Genomic DNA, 20,989 nt, shown 5'->3' on the forward strand with positions numbered 1-20,989 from the left:
AATAGAGCCAACAACACAGACCTTTGCGAAAAAGCATGGTACTTTAACGGACAAATATATGCAAAAGCAGTAAACAAAGTGAAAGTCAAAATAGACCTTTATGACGATCTACAGTATAAACTATCTGCAGCCCAAAATGAGAGATAATACTCAAATAACTTTGGAGCTTCAGCCACATGCTATATATCCCTCTATAATTAATTTATATAATCTTCTCTAGCCAATGTATTTTGAACTGTAAAACTTCAAACAACACCATATTGTATTTAAGACCTCAGAAATATTCATATATATACATATATATGGGCAGTGATCTCCCTAGACAATCGCCAATGGCTATCAACTGCTCTATTCTGGCTAATAAAAATCAGATTTGGCAAAAATTTGGCTAAAGCAATTTGTGCACTTTGTACATAAACAATGGGAAAAAATAAGAAAAACTGAAATTAACTAAAACATATCCAAAATGTTTCTTGATATGGCGAACTATTTGGCTCATGAACTCCTTTGCCAAGGGCGGTCACTGTAGATGGGACATGTGTATGTAAGCTGAAGACCATGGTTTAAACTCACTAAATACCCAAAATAAATAGCAATATATAGCGTCTTTATTACTCTCCTAACTACCTTACATATGTAATTACTAAAATGTATTCTTTCATATTTTGTAATAAAAACAAACACCATTTCTTATTAAAAACCAAACCAATTTGTAAATATTGTAAATAATTTCTGTTTACACATCTCGCTTAAACAAGTGTTAAATGTATCTAACACTAGGTCAATCCAAATGCGTACTCCTACAAGACATGCATACCATTGATACATACATTAGTAATCGATACATTTCCGGAAGCAACAAAAAAACACATTCAGATAAAACACATTTAATGACTTTCAATGTTGGTAGATATATATATATATTACAAAAAAAAAATATACATTTATACAAACTATATAGACGAGGACTATATCAGAATACAAACATAGATGAGGACTGTAACACAAAAATCATGATCATCATGGCCTTGCTTTGCGAACGATAAAGGGAGTGGTTCACGGCGGCTGCAGGCACGCATATGGCTGACAAGCCCAATGCGGGACATGAAATGAAATGAAATGAAATGGGGTTTAACGTTCTACTGTTCTGCTCCTAAACTGGGCTAATGAAGACGGGCATACGCCATACAGTGTGCTATGAGGGAAATTTTGCCCGAGCAGCGGTGCTACGGCCTACTCTTATATCGAATTCCAACTGCCAAGGGATCTTTTACATGCACTCCAATATGTACATGGGACCTCGGTTTTTCGTACCGTCCGAACGACTAGACCGCTGTCCTTGTCAGGCCCTCTGTCCTGCATCACTGACAAGGGGAAACCATGCCGGAAAATCTGGATGAACTTTCTCGGCCAGTGCAGGGATCGAACACCCGACCTCCAGGCTAGCGAGCCAGCGTCTTACCCACTTAGCCACGTGATCCCCCCAATGCGGGACAGGCAAGCCCGGCTACAGGGGATGCAGGTGAAGTTTGGGTCTAGACTTGGTGCTGGTGTTACTTTCTCCTCTGCCTCTTATTCTTCAGACTGGACATTGAGGGAATCATCGAAGATGCATGTACGTATGTTCACCCATCATGCTTCATCGCCAAGCTCCCCTTCCCCCCACATATGTGGTATTAAATTAACCAGCATGACCCCGTGAACGTTTCAGGCCATTGAATTTGGACCTCGGGTGAATTGGGCACTGGCTGAATTTGGGCCCTGGATGAATTTGGGCCCCGGTTGATTGGACCATATGCAAATATGGGCTCTGGGCGAAGCCAGGTATCCTGCTAGTTGACAATATGAATGTATTGCATGAATACCAATTAAATAATTGATGATAACTAGTTATCATTTGTTAAAATGGATAAAGATAGGTTGCCAGGCAACGAAACATACGCCCACAGCAGCTAAATCGTACGGGCAGTCAACAGGAGTTGTCGCATATTTTTACTCAGGGTTCCCGCGGCTTCGTCAAACATTTTTTCAAGGATATTCAAGGATAAATATACGTCAAATTCAAGGATTTTCAAGGACATTTTTTAGCCTAAAGTTACAATTTTTCATCTTAAAAATAACCAAAACATTAGCAACTATCGTTATAATCTCATATTTAAAAGGAATTGAAGACATTTGAAACAAAATTAAGGATCTCAACTGAAATTCAAGGATATTTTCCTATTTCCGCGAAATTCAAGGATATTCAAGACCTTGAAAATGAAATTTTAAATTTAAGGATATTCAAGGATTTTCAAGAACCGCAGGAACCCTGTTACTTTTTTCAGTAATGAAACATTTATTATACACTAAAATCTGATTAAGAGTAACAACTCATTAAATAATTATCAGAAGATCATTAGAATTTGTTTGGTTTTTATAAAGTTCTGCCCCATGATAACGTTTAGCATATGAAACATTTAATATCATGGATTTAGCTGTTCAAGTTATCAAAATTCATTGAAAATCAATATACTTGTTCGTCCAAGACCTTAACCCTTAACCGGTCATTGTCGACTATAATCACCACAACGTTATACAGCTAAGTGGTCACGGTCGACTAAAGCCGACCACAGCAAGAACCTTTCTTATAAGCCGCATTTGAGTATTTAGTTTCGTATTTAATTGATATGGCCATGCATGCGTGTCAGACAGGAACTTGTCTTGTCAAGTGCATTGAGAAAAACATGTCTCTGTTCAACATTTTTTGACGAAAAACGTAATTTAACGATGTCGGGAAGGTTAAAGACACTCGAAGTGGTTGAAATACTTATGAATTATTCCGACTCGGGTTATATCGATGACACACTGATTCTGAAGACGATATTTCTGATGAAAAGGATTTAGAATGATTTGCAAATTATAGATCGATCAACTTATCCTCTTCAACTTTTTTTATTGGTGTCAAGAGTCTATCACTTATAATTATTCGGCAGTAGTCGATTGAAATAGCCATACAAAATATTTCACGTCAGCTCTTATTTAGCCTGACCACTTAACATCATGACATCAAAATAACGTCGACCGGTTAAAGGTTAAACTATGTGTATAAATCTGATGTCAATCGGATGATAACATAAGTCTCTAGAGCATCACAAGGTATTTCAAAGTGATCAAGGGCCATAACTCTGGCCCTAATTATCGGATATCATCAGGGATGTAGCCGCCCAGCCCAAAGAAAAAATCGAAGAAAGACGCCCAGTCGTATTTAAACCCCTTCGTCCTTCTCTGCACTCGAAATTTACCACGGCAAACGGCAAAGCCATGGTAAAAGTCGACGCAAACCATGTCTGCCACGGCATAATTTATTTTTGTGTGCCGTAGTAGACCCTATCATCCCAAATTAGTTTTTAACAAAGAAGTATTGGTATTTTGTTTATTTATATTTAGAAGTTGTGTAGGTCTGTTCATATTACACATCTACGGTCTTTAAATTTGTATATTTGCTGTCTCTGTATCATTGATGAAAATTAAGTGAATTTGGTACCTTAAACACTGTATAAATTTAAAGTCAATCGGATATTAACATTAGCCTCTAGAGCGTCCACAAGATTTTTCAAAGTAATCAAGGGCCATAACTCTTTCAGTAATTGCTGAAAATCAATAGGATTCATCCTCACACGACCTTAAACACTGTGTATGAATTTAAAGTCAATTGGATATTAACTTTAGCCTCTTCAATAGGCTTCTTCGTCTCATGGCCTTAAACATTGTGTATAAATTTAAAGTCAATCGGGTATTAACTTTAGCCTCTAGAGCGTCCACAAGGAATTGTGGACGCCGGCCGGACGGATGGGGTGATGACAATATACGACCACTTTTCAATGTGGGCGTATAAAAATGTCAATGTGAGGTTGAATATCAATGTTACTCTCTGTTGACCCAATTATACACAATTTCAATAGCAGGTTGTGCTTTTATGTGAAAAATGACCGACATGGGAAATTTTGAAGTGGAAACCCTGCTCCAAATAAGAATGAAGAGGGGTATTAATTATGTAAATGAAATCAAATTACTACGCAGATATAAACGACATTGAAGTTAAATAATTTTGTTGTAAATCGATGTCGTAATACCTTCGGGATACTTCTCATATTCACACAATAAACTGCCTGCCAGACAGTTAATCTCTCCATTTGAAGGAGTAGTCTAATGCAGATATGTGCGGCCTTTAGAGAAATATAATTCAATTATAGAAAGCAATTTGTAAGAAACAGTTCACAAAGTCTAAACTTCTTGTAACAAATTATTTAATTGAATTTACTGTTCAAAATCTACTCTGGGTGAATGTTGGTTTTGTGGTGGCTTGACTTTCTAAGAATCTTAAATATCATCCAAGCCTTACTTTTAATTTCCTCATAAAGCCGAATTCAACCATTAACCCCAAGCCAGAACACAAAGGTAAGCTTAATCTTGCATTAAACTGGTAAATAAAAGATTCAGCACCAAAAACACAATGCATTAATCATGCATAAAGCTTAAAAATTATTGTCTTTAATGTAATTGTCAATATTTATCGGTTATCTATTTCATAATTAATTATATGTTTTGGACAAAAGGACAGATGGACAGGGTCAACCAATACCAACATATGGCCTTATTACAATGATCGTTCGTTCGTTCGTTCCTAAAGTTTTACGTCCACTTCCACCATAGGTGATATCGATGGGTATATTATGCCTTTATACCATAGCATGTATGGAAGCCTATTACGACCATTTCATAATCGAGAATGCTAGGATCTCACCCGAATTCATCAAAGTACATCAGGATTTTTCATGCGTAGTTTGCCCTTGTCAGTGGTGTAGGACGGACAGTCTGGCAAGGGACAAAGTATAGTCGTTTAGATAGGATAAAAAAACCAAAAAAACAAGGCCCCGTGTCCGGAATCGAAATGAAGTGGGAGCAACTGTGGCTAAGTGAGTATGACGTTTGCTCTCCAACTTCATCAGGATTTTTTCATGCGTGTCTGGAATTGAAATGAAGTGGCTCAGTGAGGAGGACGTTTGCTCTCTTACTTCATCAAAGTTCATCGGGGGTTTTCTGGCGGGGTTCCCCCTTATCAGTGATGTAGGATGAAAGACCTGGCAAGGGAACACGTAAGTCTTTCGGATGGCATTAAAAACCAAGGTCCCGTGTCCGGAATCGAAATGAAGTTGGAGCTAAGGTGGCTTAGTGAGTTCGAAGCCACAGAGGCTATGTTGGTAAGACGCTGGCTCACTAACCTTTCTATGATGCATTATCAAATCACTCGTAGGATATCTGGCTTTGCACAGGCCCAAATTTGCCCGGGCCTCAAATTCACCCGGGCCCAAATTTGCCAGGAGCCCATATTCGCCCAGTGCTCAAATTCACACAGGGCCCAAATTCGCCCGTGGTCCAAATTCGATGGCCTAAAACATTCACGTAGTCATTCATGCTTTTTAATTTGATATGAGATATGTGGCGGTGGAGTGTGGCGACAAAGCGTGATTCGCTTGGGGCCCGAATTCAATGGGCTAAAACATTCATGTTGCGAAGCTGGTTAATTTAATACCACATAATAATGTGGGTTTGGAGCGGGGCGACGAAGCATAATGGGCGAACATAGATACAAACATACATACAAACACACTTTGATTTTATTTATATAGATATCACCGCAAGGTTCTCATGACAATCTTTTTGGGTTTATTAATCAAAGGGTACGTCCAGACTGCATCAAAACCACCTAAATAAGCCTTGGTGGCAAAATTTATTTCACAGAATCAACTACTAGACTGCACACTTTCAGAAGCCTTCTATGTTGATTTTTCGAAATACATTACCGTAAATATATTAATAATATCAGAAAATAGGGTTAGGGCAGGCTCACCGTACATACATATTCTTCTAAACTGGCTTTGGTGGCTCAACGATGTTTATATCTCCACATTGACAGATGACTAAAAGGGTGTAGGTGTTGAAAACAGTTTTATAGCCATGGCTTCACAGGCTTTACCTGACAGTCCTTTGTCGCATAAGGAAAAAATTATCAGTTGAGGCACTGGATACCAAAGGTACTAGACATTAAACCAATACTATCCGTATACCTTGGCCATATCATTCCCTCATATATTTTCTTTGTGGAACATCTCAAAGATATTCTGGAGTAAGAACAACTTGATAAAATAGAATTTAGGAACTTGACCTCCCAGTCAGATTATCATTAGTTCCAGGAGTTCTCTATAATCTCCTCGAAGGGAAAAGTCATATACTGGGGTTGCTCCGATGCTCCACATCAGGACGTCGCCTGTCATGTCTCAGAGATCATTTGCTTTTGACTCCCAGTCCATTTTCACCAGGTTATTCATACTCCCAGTCCAATTTCACTAGATTATTCAAGTATTAACATGCCAAAGTTCATGAACTTTCCATGTTGCATTATCGAGTTACGCACCTCAAAGTTTTCAGCATCCGGATTCGAGGCGAAGTTTGTGGTTTCAGTAAACAAAAGGTACGTCCATGCCAAATCAAAAAGCACCTAAAGGGTCTTTAACAGTAGGAGGAGAAACCGGAGGACCTGGAGAAAACCCACAGGGTTGGACAGGTGATCTAGCCCTTGTCACGTACAAGAGGGAAATCGATACCGTGCCAGTTGACTCAATGACAGATTTTATGATCAAATGCGAACGTGTTAACCATTCGCCTACCAAAACCCCTACTGTTATTTTCCTACTAATGAAAATGAATATACACCATGCAGTGTGCTACAAGGGCTTCTCTTATTTGGAATTCCAACCGTAAAAGGTTCTTGTACATGGACGCCAATGTGTGTGTGAGGGAGAAAGAGAGATTGACAGACTTGACACAAACCAGGTTATTCCAGGACTAACAATTTTATTTCAATAATTCGCTTGCATGTAGGGTTCTTTAGCAGTGGGGGGAACCCGGAGGACAGGAGAAAACCCAGATGGTTAGACAGACGACCCTAATCCTTGTCACATTCAAGCAGCGAATCGAAACCGTGTCACTTGAATCAATGACAGACCCCCCCCCCTCCTCATGCCAATGTGTACACGGGACCTTGTTTTTTTTTCCCATCCGAACGACTATGTTATCCGTTGTCAGGCCCTCCGTCATCGGGCCTACACAACGGACAAGGTTGGACATCTCCAGAAAAATACAGATGCCCTTTGATCCTACTCACTGAGCCACCGTAGCCCCCACTTCATTTCGATTCCGGACACATAACCTCATTTTTTATTTATACCATTCGAACGACTAGGAACGTTGATGAAGTAAGAGAGCAAACGTCCTACTCACTGAGACACCATAGCTCCCACATCATTTCGATTTCGGACCAGGGAGTTGTTTTTTTTTTTTTTATTCCCTCCAAACGACTATACGTTGTCCCTTGCCAGCCCCTCCATCCTACACCACTGACAAGCAAGGACATCGCCAGAAAAATCATGATGAACTTTGAGAGTTAGAGAGTAAACCTCCTACTCACTGAGCCACCGTAGAACCAACTTCATTTCGATTCCAGACACGGGACCTCGTTTGTTTTTTTATGCCATTCAAACGACTATACGTTGTCCCTTGTCAGACTCTCCGTCCTACAGCACTGACAATGGGGGACCACGCACCAAAAAACAAAAACATGAATGTTGATAAAGTTAGAGAATACAGAATACAATACTATCTATGCAAGAAGAGATTAAAATTGTTTAGGACTATTAAACTTTCTAGCACTCCAAAGGCGAGAACGCAAGGGAGTGAGAAGTCAAGGGCGAGAAGTCGAGAATTCGAGGGCGAGAAGTTGAGGGTGAGAGTGCGAAAAAGCAAGGATTTTCATAGACGAGAACCCGAGGGAGCGAGAAGTCGAGATCAAAATAATCTTGTGTTCTCTCGCCCTGTTTCCTCGCTTTCTCGCACTCAACTTCTTGCTCCTTCCCGTTTTTGCCCTCGATTACCCGCTGTGAGAACTCGAGATAAAATGGCCGCAATAGGCTTCCATAAGCATGTGATAGAATTCAACAATGTGTTAAAACTATGTTGCACAATTAATGCAATTTTGATTCAATGCAATAATTTAAGCTCTGCATTAGCAATTAATATGGTTAAATGGTGATTAATGATGACAAACTATTCTGAATTAATTTATTGTTTCTTTATATAATACAATCTCATCAATTCTTCTCACCTTGTTGAGCTAATTCCTGACCCCAAAGTTTTCTCTCAGCTTTTAAGCCATCAATAACAGACTGCTTTGCATCTAATTCAGCTGAAATTCTTCCCTTTTCCTGTGATGAGGAAAAAAAAATATTCACCATTACTGTAAATAAATGTCTAATTAATAGTTGATATAACATTTGAAGCCAAAATCGGCAAATTTAGCTCTTACATAATGCATCTGGATTGTTTGGGCTTTTAACATAATGTATTATCATAGTAAAAATGTATTGTACCTTCTTTAATAGTTCAAACTGTACCATGCGTTTTCTGGCTTCTTCAACATGGGCTTCTAGTGTTTGAACCCGCTCCTGAAATGTTTATAATGCACTAGTTAAGTGAAAATTATCAGGATGACTAGTCATCACCATCCGGCACCCTTGCAATTGTTTGGAAGGCAAAAGGAAAAACAACTTTTTAGAATATCAATGGGACTAGTCAAAAAAATCATACTCTGATCACATTAGCTCGGCAAGGCTCGGTCACTACTCTCTGTAAGGTTTGCACAACCTTTGCCTATGTCAATCAGCTGCTGTATGTTAAACATTACGTTATACATCTGAAAATAAAATACTAAAATAGTTTGATGTTTGTGCAAAGTTTCAAATGAAAATGAAATGAAATGGGGTTTAACGTCCTACTCCTATCGCCTACTCTTATATCGAATTCCAACTGCCAAGGGATCTTTTACGTGCATTCCAATGTATACACGGGACTTTGTTTTTTTGTCTCATCCGAAGGACTAGACAGCTGTCCTTGTCAAGCCCTCCGTTCTGCACCACTGACAAGGGGAAACTACGTCGGAAAATCCCGATGAACTTTCTCGGCCAATGCAGGGATTGAACACATGACCTCCAGGCTAGCGAGCCAGCGTCTTGACCACCTAGCCACCGTGGTTCCTAAAGTTTCAAAAAGATTTCTTGAACGGACAATGAAATATATTTATATGCTCCAGAAATGAAATCGGGGCAGAAGGACGGTCATCAGAAAATAAAAATAATAGGTTGATGAATGTAACAGTTTCTGAGATATGCTCTAGAATAATAATTATATACCAAAAACTAATTCAAATCTGTAGTAAAAATTAAAAAATCATTCAACAGAGAATTTTGTTTCCATGGAAACACAAGAGTTATTAAATCTGACAAATTTCTAATTAGTAAAAGGCACAACTACTGTAGTAATAGGATAATGTGTGTGTGTGCAAAGTTTCAAAAATATATTTTGAACAGTTTATGAGAAATGCTCCGGAAACAAAATTGTACATAAAAATTAAATGAAATTTGTTTCCATGGAAACACAAAAATCATTAAATCCAAGAAATTCTAAATTAGCAAAAGGCACAACTACTATAATAGGTTGGTGTTTGTACAAAGTTTCATGAAGATATCTTGAATGGTTTATGAGATATGCTCCGGGGGAAAAAAAACTGAACGCCAAAAACAAAGTCAAATTTGTGGAAACACAAACAAATATAAATCAAAAAAATTCCTAAATAGCAAAAGGCACAACTACAGTAATGTGTTGATGTGTGTACAACATATCTAAAAGATATATTGAATGGTTTATGAGATATGCTCTAGAAACAAAATTATACACCAAAAACTAAGTCAAATTTGTTTCCATGGAAACATACACCAAAAACTAAGTCAAATTTGTTTCCATGGAAACACCATAAAATCCTAAATAGCAAAAGGCACAACTACTGTAATAGATTGAAGTGTGTACAAAGTTTCAGAAAGATACGGTTTATGAGATATGCTCCGGAAACAAAATCAAGACGAAAGGACGGACCCCATTTCAATATCCCTCCCTAACTTCGTTCGGCGCAGGATAACAATGTATTTCTTAAAATCTTGTTGGCAGTCAACTAACAATGTTTGAAATGTCAAAACTTTCACCACATATTGATGGTTATATTTTTCCTTCTGAGCAAATTCTGATTATGACAGCGATAAACTATAGAAAAAGAAATCAGCCACCTTAGCTTTGGGCAATTATCGACTCAATTAAACTATCAACAAAGCCCTGGGAGACAAAGGTAGAAAACCACTTAGAAAACAAGAATCTATAACAGGGTATATACCATTCATTGGCAACACAAGCTGAAATAAGAATTGGTCATCAAGATTAATGTCACTGGAGGGAGGCTATTCCAAAACCTGATAAAACAGATTCAAGAATGGATAATGGAAGGCCTGACCTGGGAGATGTAATACAAGATAGACTGTATAGCTGTGATGCATCACATATGGAAAAGATAGCACCCTCCATATCAGTCAGGGCTACCTAAACCTAGATAGCTACCACCAATAAGCAAAGAGAAAGGTCACCAACAATGCAATATATTTCATTGATAAATACACCATCAGATACCAACAAATACTCCCCAGAAACATCAGATCAAGCAGGCTACTTCACACATCCTAAAAGTTGTAGAAATTTGAAGACATAACTCTACAATGAATAGAGATGTTGGATTGTTTATTTCTAATGTCTGGGATGAACTGATATTTGAGAAAAACACTTCCTGTTTAAATTCAGAGTGGTGTTATTGTGCAATAGAATGCCCTGAGGCATAATAATAATACAAAGTAAACTCAGAGTGTACGATCATATAGCATTAATATATAAGTATATTTGTTTAATATGGTCTTTCAGACCTTCGGTCGAAACACGTATTCTTTTTATTATTTTTTTTTTTTTTCTGGAATTTAGTTTGTGCAGCCAAAACTGTACATGGTGCAAACATTCTGGCAACATAGATGTGGTTGGCCTCTGTGCATCTATTTATTTAATATAAATTGGGTCATTTATGACAAACAGGAAGTGTTTTACGGATGGGACAAAAAACAATCTCAGATTGCCCATATCTCGGTTATTTCTCAACGGATCTTCTTCGGGTTTTCATTTTTGGATTCTTTGGACGAATCCCATAATATGGGCTCTGACTGACGGTTTATAGAAATTCAGAAGTTCACTCGATTAATATCAGCATCAAAAATTTGCGAAAGTTTTCTTCATCATTTTATCGGCATTCAAGATAGCATATCTCTGTCACTATTTGAGGTATCAAGTTGAAATTTGGTAGGAATAAGGAACACACTGATACACTCAAAATGACATATTAAAAAATTTGGTGATGGCTTCTGGAAACTATTTTAAAAATAGACAAAAAATCACATATAGTGGTGTTAGCCCCAGATATTATCTTTCATGATTCAATAACATTTTCAACCGCTTGGCCGCCATATTGGATTTTACAAAAAAACATTAAAATCGATATTCATGCAGCCGCCATTTTAATTCTGATTTTCGAAAAAAAAAAAATTTTCTATTGAACCTACTCCAAACGGCAACATTTTGTTCAACTTTTTACCATCTAGATCAGTGATTCTCAACCAGTGTGCCGTGGCACACAAGTGTGCCGCGAGATCTTCCCAAGTGTGCCACAGAATAATGAGCGGCACACTAAGGAAATGCGAAAAACCAAATGATCCCAATTAAGTATTCACTGGTGTCTACTGGTAAGTTCATAGCTGTGTTTTCTTAATTTAGTTTGAGTCATTCTATGTGTCTATGGTTTGTCTCTGTCTACAGTTGTATGCCATCTGACTTGCCATGTTTTTATTTTGCAAATATCAAATATTTTTCATATATATTTAGCCAGGTGTGCCGCTATGTTTCCATGTGTTCCAAGGTGTGCCATAGGCAAAAAAGGTTGAGAACCACTGATCTTGATGGTGACCTAATCTTTCCACGACCCTTGACATTTGTATGTATGATGACCCTGATGTTTACTAACAATTAATATAAAAAAGTTTGGTCATGAAGTATAACTTCTGGTTTTATTAAGAGTTCAAAATGACAGCTTTTTCCACTTTAATTGTTATTGGATGTAACTATACTCAATAATCTATGGTGTAACTTGAATCTTAATGTGACAAGGCGTGACATGACGTGACATACCGAAACAGGTCAGTACTCCTTAGGAGTTCTAGTTTTATTTGTTTACTCTTCTGTTGTTGTTTATTACAAATTTAACAACTACTACGCTACAAATTATGTTATGGACAGGTTGATTTAATTAAAATAATTTATATGTGCAGGAGTAATAAAAATATGGATAAAACATAAAAAAATGTTCTTGTATATAAAAATTGTCACTTTAAAACATGGTGTTAAAATTCACTGTCACGAGAAGAGAAGGTGGAGCATCTTCTCCCTTAGACATAATAAAATCAAGTTAAAACATGAGGTCCAGCTCGTTGATGTTTGATTTTTTTAATGTTTTTTCTTGTACGAGCTGGAACCCATTATCATGAAAGTAATCATTTTGTCTAATGGGTCATTCCATGTCAAGTGGACCAAATTTCGGAAAGTTGGGAACATGACCCCCTCCCAAAAAAATTCTAAAAAATATATTTTATATTATACGGCCGTAAGCTAACAAATGCAAAATTATACCTTTCTAGGTTGAAAACTCGCTGAGATATGGCTATTTCAAATTAAGGTACAGAAATGGATCATAAATTAACTAATTTTAGGGGGGTTTTCAAGTGCTTTAAACTCACATTTCTAATAGGAGTAAAACTCTCTAACTTTGTAATCTAAGATAACTCTTAGTGCAGATTACAAATTTAGCATCACACGCAATTTGCGATTCACACAGTTCGTGCCATCAGGTGGCAAAATGTGGAACAAATGAACTGTTCACTTTTTTTCCCAGGATTTCCACAGCCTCTGGCATAGTCACTATTGTATACACAACCTCCAAAATTGTCATAGTTAATGTCAGTTTGTCTTTTATCAATTTACAAAAGATTCTGAGTTGTTGGGATATATACTTTTTCAAATATTCAGTCTCGAAATTCAATGCACACTGAAAATGTACAAAAGATACCCATTTTCACCTTCAATTTTGGCCATGTGAGACAGGTTAAAATTCTGAAAAAGGTTGATAATGAAACTTCATTAACCTACTATAACATACATTAAAGTCTATTTTGTGTATTTCATGGCTTATATTTTCAATTGGCACTTGAAATTTTTGCTGGGATGAAGTTTTAATGGCTATTATCAAAATTGTTGACTTTTCACGTTGATTTTAATTTAAAATAACTTCTAAATGACCTATACTCCTCAAACGTGTCTATTTAGAGTGACTTTTTGCGTAGATTAAAAATATGTAATCATTTTGGATGCACACTGTATTGTTCTAATTTTATTCTGCCTCCAAAATTTGAACAAAATAGTTAATATGCTTCACGAATTTGAATATTGGGTTTTGACGATCAGATTAAAATTATTTCTGAAATTCATAATCTACAGTAGAATCTGTATGAGCAGCCACTCCTATTCAGCGACATCTCCTTGTAAACGGTCACGATAAATCCCCCCCCTTAAAATTCTATTGTTTCATCTCTTTATTCAACAGTCACTCCTCTAATGCGGCTAGCGGTCATTATTTTACTAATAAATTTAACAAAACATCGCCCATTCAATGGCCATTGTTGAATGATACCATCTTGTCGTTCTTCTTAACACCTCCACTAATCCCGTGAGTAGTAGTTAATTAACTAGACCCCCACTGATCAGGTAAAACGAAATGTGAAAATAACAATAAACCTGGGATTATCTGTTAATTAATCTTTTGTTTTATTAAATGACTAACCTGATCATTGTTTTCACGCGTAACGAAACATTATTTGATACTGATTGAATAAAATAAAAGTACCGACGAAGGCGAGTTTTGTCATGATTATCTAATATCTCTTTTCCATTGCCACTTTGTTGTTAAATAGACGTTTTAGCGCCTCCTATAATATTACATACAGAGTTATACCCCCTGTAAATCGGTGATACAATCAGCGATGTTTTTGTTCATGTGCTTTTTTGATAAAATAAAATTAATTCATCGATTTTCTTCACAAATATGGATAAATATTATTGAATGCATCACAATGGTAGACAGTAGTATCGAAGGTTGGTACAAAATGACAAGTTTACAGAAGTTACCTCTGAGATTTGAGTAAAGAATTTTCGTTTGGTGCAAGATTCAGCGACGGTCAAATTTACCGATGCAAGTATTGATGTTTGCTTCCAATGCATCCAAACGTAATATTTAATTGATGTCAGCACAAAAAGCACCGAGATTTTATTAAGAGGCCACTCCCGTTAAGCAGTCAGTCGTGAAAATTCCCTTGGGTGGCTGCTTAATGCAGATTCTACTGTACATCAAAAGTTGTCTTAGATTACAAAAGTAGAAATGTGAGTTTAAAGCGCCTGAAAACATGAAAAAATATTACTGAATTTATGATCCGTTTCAGCACCCTAATTTCAAATGGCCATATCTCACCTGGTGGCACGAAAAGTATGCATTGGACATTGAGTGTGATGCTAAATTCGTAATCTACACCAAAAGTTTTCTTAGATTACAAAATTAGAAATGTGAGTTTAAAACGCCTGAAAACCTGAAAAAAATTACTAAGTTAAGATCCGTTTCGGCACCCTAATTTTAAATAACCATATCTCATCAAGTTTTTGACCTAGAGAGGTAAAATTTCGGATTTGTTAGTTTAAGACCATATACTATAACATATACTTTTTATAATTTTTTGGGAGGGGGTCCTGTTCCCACCATTGGTTCAGTTGATATTACTACTAACATTTATATTCAAACACTAACTCTGACATGGACGAATCCAGTATCCAGTGTTTTACGCCTGCCCATTAAATCAATTCATTTAAAAGCAGTTTTTCTGCTTCACCAACTAGATATTGCCATAAACCTGTCTGGAACAACTACTAAAGGTAGTTTACAGTTAAAGATACTTTTCCACAACAGTATTTATTGGGTGGTTATTTCCAAGGAAAGTATGCAAATTTTGGTATGATATGGAAAGTAGCTAGGGACCCAAATCTTTCTAGAAAAATACTGGATTTCTTGAAAAAAAAACATGGAGTGATCACAGCAGTGATTCTCTTCCTAAGAGTGCCACGGAATTTTAAACGGCACACTAAGGAAATGCGAAAAACCACATGATCCCAATTGAGTATTCACTGGTGTCTACTGGTAAGTTCATAGCTTTATTTAGTTTGCGTCATTCTATGTGTCTATGGCTTGTCTCTGTCTACGTTTGTATGCCGTCTGACTTCCCATGTTTTTATTTTGCAAAATTCAAATATTTTTCATATATTTTTAGCCAGGTGTGCCGCTATGTTTCCATGTGTTCCAAGGTGTGTCATTGGCAAAAAAAGTTGAGAACCACTGACGCACCGGGCAAAAATGAGAGGGTGTCCCTAATTGGCAGTCTGACAATTAAAGGCTGTCTGCTCAAATGACGTCAAAGGTTGTATGTGAAGATTGTCTGATCTTTCAGTGTTAGGGAGTGCTTGATGTATATGTTATTGGGAAGCGGACTAGGCAAAAATAAGAGACTTAAACGTACAACAGTTTCTGAGATACAAACCAAGGAAAAAGACGTGGGCTGTGCATAATCTGAGAATTTGATATTTATGATAAATGGACAGCGATTAAAGACAACATCGTCTTTTATATGCAATGAATTCTTCTTCGGCTTCACACACATTGCTAGGTGCCACGACAGTCAAGTCACGTGACACAAACATGACTACTTTTAATAGATTTTTTATAGCTTGGGGTATTTCCTCACGAATACAATGTTTGGAGAAGGATTTGAAGCAAAGTTTTGATAGATTAATTAGTTTGAATATGTTTTTAGTCCAAATATATCATCAAATCACCCAGTTTGTATGCAAGAAGGTATCTTTAATATTTGGCAGATTATTTTTCAGACAAGGCATTCAAAATCAAATCATAAAATATTTGATCACTTCCTATTATATTGCGTTTTAATAGAGTAATCAGGATTTAAAAAAGGATCAAAGTCAGCCATGAAGTTAATTATAATTTAATATTCCACTTCTAGGAGGAAACTGTTTCATAAATTGCCATGTAATAACACAAATGGCTACAATAGTCAAGTCTTGCTTTAACTCTTATTCATTTGTGGTCTAGGGCACATTAATCAATATTATTTTTTTAACTCTATAACCTCTATATGACTTAAAAAGAATATTATTTTTCAAAAGTATGGAAATAGTTCTGAACAGGAACAGCTAGCTGTTAATTTTTGGGGGGCAAACGTATTTTATGTTGTATACACATTTTATCTGATATTTATCTGTGCAATTCTAAGAAAGCAAATTCATTGCAGTTTTTGTTGGTATTATCATAACCATATCCTCATTTAATCACTACAATGTACTCGTTCAAATGATCTGTGTGAGGAATATGAAGGCTACAATATTGTGGGCTATTTTATTAAGTTGGTTTATTTAACACTGATGAACTGTTATAAAGAATGACAAACAGAAAAGATAAGGACAATAAGGAATATACATAATGAAAGATACACCAACACCAGCTATGTTATCTGACACTGAGAACTAAGTATGGTGTATAAATCTTGGTCTATGGTGTTATCAGTATGTCTATCCAAACAAAATTAAATTCCCGATTATAAGTAGCAATTATCCCATTAAAACAGTAAATAAAGTACATTAATTAACAAGGGTGAGAAATTGACTGAGAGGTGAATTAATTAACGCTAGGGGTGAAAAACTGTGCGACAGGGCATTTTCTGTAAAGGTGTGTTAATTAACCAAAGGGTTAAAAATGAATGTCAATGGTGTGTATTGTTTAATTGGCCTGTTTCTCGATAGTTTAACTTCAGTATTATCTTTAATAGTGATGTTATGCTAGAATCACCCAACATTCAACATATTCTATAAATAACTTCAGTATTATCTTTAATAGTGATGTTATGCTAGAATCACCCAACATTCAACATATTCTATAAATATCTGCCAAAAATATGGTATAAGAATTTTGTCTCTGAAACAGAGAATTAAAATTAATTTTTTTTCAAATGGATATGTCTGGACTTCTGCAAAATGATCCTTGTCACAACATGACCATGGTACTGGGATAATGCTGCAGGTAACATGGACTAAAGTTTCATGCCAGTTACCCTTAAATTCCCTTTAAAATATTAAAATATAGATTACTGGCACATTTAAGTTTGACATAGAGTGGTATTGTTCAGTTTAAAATCTATAAAACAACTCTTTTTTATTCATTGAGTATATTATTAACTACACAAGGAACTGTATGTAAAGAGAACACAATTTTTACTTTTATCATCTCTCCTAACAGTATTATCTTAATTGTTAACAATATGAGAAATCTAAAAGTTATTAATGGTAAATAATTTTGAATATCAAAATCAAGCCACCTCAGCAAGATACTCAAAGTTACACAAAAAAAAAAAACCCAGCGGCTGCCAGGCAGGATACGCCCACATTTTCGAGAGATGGATAGAGAACAAGCTAAAAATAAAGTGATTTTTCGTACAATCAGGGGCCATAATTCAGGAAGTTACGGTTCGATATGCGCGAATAACGAAAGAAACCAAGATCTTTGGGTTATAATCATACATTTCAAGTTTAAACTAAATCGGATAAAAATTGTGACCTCTACAGTGTTCACAAGCTAAAAACGTGATTTTTCGTACAATCAGGGGCCATAATCCATGAAGTTACAGTCCGATACATGCCAATATCGAAAGGAACCGAAATCTTAGGGTGATAAACCTATATTTCAAGTTTCATTAAAATCGGATAAAAATTGTGACCTGTAGACTGTTCACAAACAATTGTGGATGGATGTCCGGACGGAGAGGGGCGACGACAATATACGTCCACATGAAAATGTGGGCGTATAAAAAATAACATGGAATTGTGGCCATTGTCTGTGGAAAGCCCTTTTATACTACTCTGACATAAATCAAAAAAACACTATTTCTTAAATTAAAAATTAACAGTGTAATTCGATCATTTGTGAGTGATGCATTGTGATTTGCAAAATATTTTTTACAAAATGTGGGAAATTATTGATGGACAATTTTTCATTTAGACTTTTAAAGAAACACTTAAATGTAGCATATGTTATCTCTGCAGGGCATTTTCTAAATATATACAAATAAACCAAATCCAGGTAATACTAAATCTATAAATTTTATAAGGGTTCTGCTCAATGTAGTAACCTGTGTACCAGTACAGTACTGTGGCTTTACCCATATGTGAAACTTAACATTGGAAAATATGCTAATAGCGACAATACTATATACTGGAAAACACCGGAAAACAACCGGAAAACACCATTTTATACTGAATACCGGAAAACCACTAAATACCGGAAAACACACTAAATACCGGAAAATATCCTAAATAGGTAACCCGGAGACTGGCACCCTAAATAGGTAACCGGGAGCCTGGTCCTCTGTGTGCCTGGGTTAGGGTTAGGATTAGGATTAGGATTAGTTTCCGGTTTATAGTATAGCCCTTCTCCGGGTTACCTATTTTTTAGTGGTTTCCGGTATTTAGTGTGTTTTCCGGTATTTATTGTTTTTCCGATGTTTTCCGGTATTCAGTATAACATGGTGTTTTCCGGTTGTTTTCCAGTGTTTTTCGGTGTTTTCCGGTATATAGTATAGCCCTGCTAATACTAGAACTATTGGTTACTGAGGCAAAAATTATGTGCAGCTAACAGTAAGGAGATCTAAAGTGTGTGTTACCACTCCATTGGGTTGCTTGAAAAAGAGACTCAGATGTTATAATTTATGACTAATTGGGCCCTGATTTGAAAACTGAATGAACTTACTCTGTACTCTAGTGCCTGTTCTTGTTTAGATTTAGATAATTCTGCAATTCTTCCCTTCTGTTCTTTTACTAACTATAAATAATATAAAGTGTATGCATGTAATTGATTAAATTTTGATATGATTGCATGCAAATAACAATACTCAAGCTAACTGACATAACAATACAATAGTGCGACTATAATAGTATTTCCCTGTGAATTTACATATTCATTCGGAGAAACATACCTTCTCCTGCAAACATAGACTTGGGTCCGCAGCCCATCCCAATATGACACATCAGATTTCTTACTACTGAATTGTACAGCATTGAAAACAATATCTAATACTCAATAAACAAACCTTTCTCTTTTGTCTTTTTGAACAATTTATTAACCTAGGCTCGAACAAGTCAATATCTCAAAGCAGTGTCACCACGGTCAGTCAGGAAGATATTACTAAAATTTTACAATCTTCGAAATATCGTGGGCAGTTTGGGTACAAAACTAGATTAAAGAACATTAAAGGGCCACAATGGATTATTCGCGATTTATTACCCCTAGATCTGGTAAGACAATTCCATGCCACAAAAACACAAATGGGCTTTGTAAAAAAGAGACGTGCTCAAAACGAGTAGTGTTTTTTTTTCTTTTTGATATAAGGTGCTATAGTTAGCTATATGGGTAGGCACTATCTAAGACTGATCACACTTCCACCTTCGGTCATATGACTATGAGTAAATTCTTTATTGATATTATCGTTGAAATGTTTTTATTTGACCACATATCTTTTTTAACCCTATACTTACATTATTTTGGTTAGTTACCATGACTTATTGTGGGTCGATTGTTTTATTAATTTTCCTTCTAAATATGTATGATGCAGTATGGCTTTAATTATATACACGATTTAGTTCAAATCTTGATTATTTGGCTACCATACTAATTTGATTGTAATACTATGTTTTATTGTATATATTACCTATGACTTATGATGAAAAAATTGGCATTATATGGCCTTAGTGATATACAGTAGGGTATTTCAAGATTAAGACCTTGACTTATCTATTACTTATGTAATCGTCATGTGATGTTGGCAGCATGGCCTTAATCATATTCATGGCAGCACAAATGTTGAAGGGTTTAATTAATTATTTTGTCACCACAGTCAGTCAGGCCAAATATCTTTCTATGGTTGAATTAATTATGGGTTACCTTAACACTGATATAACATCTTAGAGCATAGTCCTCTTAACGAGTATTCTAATAAGAATGTATGTTAATATTTTAATACATGTATATAGTTAATATTATAAGCTTATATTCTATGTCTATAATCTTCTTTGTATTCTTTTAATCTACATGTATGTCTAAAGTGTTGTGTTTTATGTTAACTGTAATGTAGGAAGCTAGGGGTTACATGTTCAAATATATAAATATGAAGATGGACCCAGGAAGGACAAGTTAGGTAGAGATACAGATGACAGGCTACATTTAACTTATGCCAACTCTTGAAATTATATCGCTTTAGTTGTGCATCATAAAGTTCTACAACTAACTGAATCAAGTGTTTATGATCTATGAATAAGAAGAAACCAGTAGGATGAACTGTCTACAACAATAAGAACCAAGCTGGTTACAGCAGCAAGAGTTAATGGTTTCAAACAATAAATTAGATCAGTTTTTTTAAGCTCGATGAGGCATTAGATTCAGATAATAATCCCTGTAGGAAAATATCTGTAACAGCTACAATACGATAAAAGTAATATCTTTAAACCATAATGTCATTACCATAATAAACAAAATCATTTACTATAAGACAATTAAATACTTTCGACTTAGACAAGTACAGTACATGTAATCAAGATTGACTATAGAGAAAATCTCCCATTCTCAGATATTCACAGAATCAAGCCAGGTTAGTGGTAATTTCATAAAAAAACAAGCCAACAATGAGGCTGATGTCCCCCGCCGAAATCCACAAATAAATAGATGACACATATTAATTAATCGCACATCTATTTTTTTCAAAAG

The 20,989-nt window shown here is 35.9% G+C and overlaps 1 protein-coding gene across 4 annotated transcripts in view; it reads right to left on the reverse strand.

Annotated features, from left to right (window-relative positions):
• The window catches only part of LOC126816534 (leucine-rich repeat and coiled-coil domain-containing protein 1), a 298,988-nt gene that overhangs the window by 50,156 nt on the left and 227,843 nt on the right, over positions 1 to 20,989 (reverse strand). For all 4 annotated transcript variants that reach the window (XM_050543169.2, XM_050543168.2, XM_050543170.2 and 1 more), the window contains 3 exons: positions 18,980 to 19,051; positions 8,469 to 8,543; positions 8,204 to 8,303 (listed from right to left, as the gene is read on the reverse strand). In XM_050543169.2, coding sequence (XP_050399126.1) covers positions 8,204 to 8,303; positions 8,469 to 8,543; positions 18,980 to 19,051 — 247 coding nt within the window. The remainder of the gene's footprint in view (positions 1 to 8,203; positions 8,304 to 8,468; positions 8,544 to 18,979; positions 19,052 to 20,989) is intronic.

Source organism: Patella vulgata, chromosome 3 (assembly GCF_932274485.2).
Source record: "Patella vulgata chromosome 3, xgPatVulg1.2, whole genome shotgun sequence".
NCBI classification, from domain to species: Eukaryota; Metazoa; Mollusca; class Gastropoda; family Patellidae; genus Patella; species Patella vulgata.